The sequence below is a fragment of the Electrophorus electricus genome, chromosome 3 (genome assembly GCF_013358815.1).
Source record: "Electrophorus electricus isolate fEleEle1 chromosome 3, fEleEle1.pri, whole genome shotgun sequence".
NCBI lineage: Eukaryota > Metazoa > Chordata > Actinopteri > Gymnotiformes > Gymnotidae > Electrophorus > Electrophorus electricus.
Genome location: NC_049537.1, coordinates 24132834 through 24138385, shown reverse-complemented (window position 1 = coordinate 24138385; position 5552 = coordinate 24132834). Strand labels below are relative to the sequence as shown.

Sequence of the window (5552 nt, the reverse complement as noted above, 5' to 3'; positions counted from 1 at the left end):
TAAATTCAAAGGGGTAAATGATTGCCCTCTAGGGGACACAGAAGGAGAGAGCAAAGTGAAGCTCCTTATCAGTGGAGTCTTGGCAGGCAGCCAGAATGGGTGCTGGGGTGGGCTACAGGGAGAGACGGTGCACGCCGCCTTCACACAGCAAACTGCCTCCTCTAACTCTGTAAACATCACTGCACAAAAATAAAACATCTGTTTGCACAAATATGTAAACCAGAGTTTGTTTTCCAATTAAGGTGCTAGAGCCCATCCTATTTTTTCTGAGGTTTTTCTATTCAGAATAAAAAAATACTGAGCATTTGTAATTTGTACCTTGTAGCCACAGTCTATATGATTTTGTTTGTGATAAAAGAAACGATGCTATTACAGCCTATTAGACACCATCACTACTACACTAAGAAAAACTTTACAGTTACTAGTCTTAATGCTCCTATTAGTGCCACCATCATCTTTTAATTGCACTATGAAATCTTTGACTTTCTCAAATAGGACATACAAGGTACATAAAACATTAATTTACTTTATGACGACCCAAATCCAAACTATTTTATCTGCTCATTCTGTGCAATGAACTGAGGTCTATCTCCTTAAGAAGACGCTATTCGTTCAATTGTATATGCGTGTCTTGCACACCAAGCCCAGACCAGACAGCGTGAAAGCCCCGCCTACAAAACCCAAGTCACCAATGAAATCTTTCAGATACACGTAAATGGTTAAGGGACCGTCTGGGAGCGTCTGGGCGGAGCAGACGCATGCTATTGGATAATTACAAGTGACGTTGTCGATATGAAAAACCCGGAGAAGTAGTTAAGAAGGCGGCCAGTAACTTTGCAAAGAGGTTTGACTGAGCTTGAGTCTGAGAAGGTAAATCACTGCGAGCACACCGAGTCTAACGTGTCTTTGAACTTAAGAAACTGTGAAACACAACACGGAACATGGTACAGCAAACGGAGCACAGCGAGACTGAGAGTAGCATATCTCGGGAAGCTACGGATACGGAGGAAACAGAACTGATGGCTTGCAGCCCGGTGCCACCAAAACCCGACTGGTGCAAGACAGCCACCGGGCACATTAAACGACCGATGAACGCGTTTATGGTTTGGTCAAAGATTGAGAGGAGAAAGATAATGGAGCAGTCTCCGGACATGCACAATGCCGAAATCTCCAAAAGACTGGGGAAGCGATGGAAAATGCTGAAGGACAGTGAAAAGATTCCCTTTATCCGGGAAGCCGAGCGGTTGCGTCTACAACACATGGCAGACTATCCTGACTACAAGTACAGACCCAAGAAAAAACCAAAGCTTGACAATTCTTCAAAACCAGCCGCGCTATCACCGGAGAAGACCAGCAGCAAAAGTGTCAAAGCTCCAGGAAAGAAGTGCACGAAAATGAAGCCCAGTAAGCCGGGGACCATTACTACAAAACCCTCACAAGATGTTCGCTACAACTACGTTTTCACAAACTTAAAGGTGAGCAAGTCCGTCAAAAGGGAGCTTACAGATGACGACGATGACGACGACGACGACGACGACGAGGATGATTACGAGGACGAGCTGCCAACTCGGATTAAAGCTGAGGAAGACGAGGAGCAGATCAGACCGTACAACGTCGCCAAGGTCCCCGCGAGCCCCACTCTGAGTTCTGCTGCGGAGTCAGAGGGCGCGAGCATGTACGAGGAGTCCAGGCACGCGGGCGCTGCAGCCGGCAGCAGACTGTTTTACAATTTCAAGAACATAACCAAGCAGAACGCAGCGCACTCCGCCTCGGTCTCACCAGCATCTTCCTTCAGGTCCGTCTCCACTTCGTCTAGTTCCAGCGAGGACGCGGACGACTTGCTTGTTGACTTCAGTTTAAACTTGGCAGCAGGCGCGCACGGAGCGGAGCTGGGGAGCAATTCAGGAAATCTTTGTCTTTCTCTGGTGGATAAGGATTTGGACTCTTTCAGCGAGGGCAGTCTCGGCTCTCACTTCGAGTTTCCGGACTATTGCACCCCCGAACTCAGTGAGATGATTGCGGGTGACTGGCTAGAGGCAAACTTTTCTGATCTAGTGTTCACGTACTAAATGTGGGCTGATTCTCCTGCGTAAGCGGGGAGGTGTCTCGCATCTTCAGGTCATTTAGAATTGCCTCCTAGGCTTGCTCCCTGCCCGGGGAAAGGAAGCGAAACCAGATGCGTTACGACAAAGGTGACATCGCAAAACGTGACATTTTTCGCCACGACAGGGTTTTATGGTTTCTGTGTGGGCCCGCAGTGAAACTGCTAAAGTGGGGGTGGACCGCAAAATGTAAAATCTGAACTATGCAGTCCCATTCCACCAATATCTCTCTACAGGGAGTTGAAACGCGGCTGCAGCTCTGAAAGGAGGCAAATCTGAAACACTGTTCAGGATGTAACTTTTTCCGAGGTTTTGTGATTTCTGTACAAATGTTTGTTTTGTAATCGGTTCCGTTTCTCTCCAGGTGTGGAGATAACTGTTCTAGAACACAGGTATGGCAGGAAGCATTTTGATACATAACCAACATACCTCATCTTTTTAAAAAAGTGAAATATTTTCTGGCATATTTTTGTACAGTTAAAGGGAATGTTCTTACTGTGCTCTCAGTGAGGTTTCTTCAGGCACTTCTACCCGGTTTCATTGGTTCAAGCATGCAAGAGTTAAATCAGATCATCTTGCATCCAAATGCCTTGTTATCCTTTCGGTCTAGGTTGTGTACAATTGTAGATCTGACGATGCGTTTCTATAAAGATGTACAATGGAATTGGGGAATTTTAGACCTCATTGCTGGTACTAGATTCAAGATTGTATATGTTGTGTAATATAGTAAATCTAGGAGTTTATGTATATCAGTGTGAATGGGTCCCAAATAGCAGGTGTGAAACTTGGATTTGTTTTGCATTTTTACCATCTTAAAGAACTGTTTTTGTTTTGTGGGTTTTTTCCATTATTTTGTGCAATATAATCTTAAAATGGACCATCTGCGTTTTGTAGCAAAGGAAATGCGTTACATGTCGTCATGCTGAAGTCTGTATCTTGACAAATAAATCAGCTGGAACTGATAACACGTCTGTTTTTTTGTGTCTCTCTCTCTCTCTCTCTCTCTCTCTCTCTCTCTCTCTCTCTCTCTCTCTCTCTCTCTCTCTCTCTCTCTCTCTCTCTCTATATTTTTCCTGTTCTTCCTACGCACTATCCAGCAAGTACCCTCTTCCTTAAAAAAAAAAAAAAAAAAAAAATCAAATCTCGCGCGGTATTAAGGGCAACTTTGATTGCTGGAAAAGTTGTCCTTGGGCCCATGAGTTAAGCCCCTCTCCTCTCTCCCTGTGAAGTCAGTGAGAAGGCACATCAATGCAGCTGTTCCCCTCATAGCTTCTGAAAATGACGACAGAAATTAAATCTGGTTTTGCATGTTGCCTAGTCAAGAAAAGTTTTTTAAGATGGGATACATATTTGTTCCATATTAAAGCTTTGGGGGAAAATATAAGCACTCAAAAACAACTTATTTATTGAATGAATTCTTTAAAAGCATACTTCTTTCAACATGCAACATTTCAAAAAGGTCACAAATGACTTATTAAAAGTAATTATATTAATTTGTTTTCTTTACTAAAGTGTTTGTTATTCATCACACAAACCCTTACACTTCCAAAATGTCTGACCAAAAAAGTGACTTGAAAAATGGTTAATGTACAAGATATAAGGAGGAGCTTATTCCAGTGGAACACAACTGCATTCCAGCTCTCTCATTTGCCACATATGTTCATCTACAGGAGGAAAGTTGCCTTCTGGGGGGCTGCCATGACGTGGCTTTGATTAGCCGCTGCTCTGCTCTTTTCATGAGTGTGTGTGACCATTCGGGTGAGTGAAAGTGCCTCTGTGAGTCTCTCACTTTTCCTCTTTTCTGCTCATCCACAAAGCCTATCACTTCCATAAAAGCTCCATGGCCTTTTGAATAACCTATGCGCTTTGAAAAAGCAACGACAGATCAGTGTGTGTGTGTGTGTGTGGGGTGGGGGGTGGGTCCTTTCAGTAGTGTGCTATTTGCAAGATTCTAAATGCTCCTAGGGCCTTACTTAACCACTTTGGTGAGCAGGTCAGTTTGCTGTTCATGTTCATGTGCTGTTCGTTTTGGAGCGAATGCTTTTTGGCTGTATGTTCATACCGGGTATGAACCATGACAAGGCCCATTATGTGTCTCTTTGTACTGATCTGGAGGTTGTTCAGGTGATGTAGCCCAGTAGTGTCATTTCAAAATGAACCCCGTTGGTGCTATATTGCATGATTAGCAAAGGAAGCTATGGGTGCTACAAGTTAATTATGATGAAGGCAGCATGACTGTGTTACCTGATCTCGCTCTCTCTTTCTCTCTCTCTCTCTCTCTCTCTCTCTCTCTCTCTCTCTCTCTATTTATCTCTCTCTCTCTGTCTCTAAGTAGGCTATAAAGTCAGATTTCTTTTCTCTTTATTTTGTTCCTGTACAGCCTATTATAGTCCTATGTATTTTATATCTTTATTTGCATAACAGAATTCAAGATTTGAGAATATCCCCCAAAAACGTTGGAGAAAGAATGTCTTCAGCTATATAGGTACACTCTAAATAATTATACAATAAGTTTAGATTAATGGAAATGGTGATATATTTGAGTGAATTAATTAAGCTCCAACAAGTTACTAAACACGTGCAGCACACTTCAATAGCGACAGCTATTAGCAGTATAGTGTTACTTATGCCATATCTAGCTTGATTGCCCAACTGCATTTATTCCTGAATGTTAAAAGAGCCTTTGATTTGCGCACATGTGCAACTTGTTAAAGGTATGAATTAAGCTGATTTGGCAGTGTCTACAGGGGCTCATCCCTCAGCTGGGTGCCCACCCCCCTCCCTCGTTACCCCCCACCACCCAGCCTCGCATTTGCCTCAGTTCTGCTATGGCTTCATTAGCTCTTCTCCATTGCCAGGTGGACAGAAAATTACAAACAAAAGCAGATTATTGACACTCCTACTGCAGAGAGCGTGTGCATACCTAGCTGCTCCATAGGCACAGATGGTGGTCTGGTATCAGGAAGTCTGTAAGTCTGTCTGTAGTTCTGGCTAAACCCAAACAGATCTTTCTCTGAATTTGCATGCCAGACCTTATGGTGTTACTTCCAGAACCAGCGATTGGCATGCACAGTCAGATATGCTCAGCAAGCTTCTGACCTGTTAGTGCCATTATTATTATAGCATGGTTTCATTTGAAAAATTGAAAAGATGTTTGTGGCTGTAATTATGTTAGTCGTAAATGTGCGTTTTCTCTTAAGTAGACAATGGAGTTAAGCAGAAGCTGGAGTTCTTAAAAGCCTCCTCCTACTGGAGCCATGACACAATTTAATTGGCAAAAATCTGATTTTCCATTGATTTGCTCACTCCATAGCTGTTACACATTGTTTATGTGTACTTTCTTAGGCCTTATTTCTGCCTTTGAACATTCATTCACCCGGATACTTTGTTTTCCGTTGATCACATCGTTCCTGATCATGTTTTTGTTGTGGATTGTTTTGTGATTTAGAC

At 43.1% G+C, this 5552-nt stretch overlaps 1 protein-coding gene across 1 annotated transcript; it reads left to right on the top strand.

Annotated features, from left to right (window-relative positions):
- The first annotated feature begins 823 nt into the window (after positions 1-823).
- On the top strand, positions 824-3064 carry sox11b (SRY-box transcription factor 11b). The gene has a single exon (XM_026999065.2). The coding sequence runs from the start codon at positions 942-944 to the stop codon at positions 2067-2069; it is 1128 nt and encodes a 375-aa protein (XP_026854866.2). The 5' UTR covers positions 824-941; the 3' UTR covers positions 2070-3064.
- The last annotated feature ends 2488 nt before the right edge of the window (positions 3065-5552 follow it).

Coding starts and splice junctions, on each gene's coding strand:
- sox11b (XM_026999065.2), top strand. CDS start 942: ATGGTACAGCAAACGGAGCACAGCGAGACTGAGAGTAGCATATCTCGG.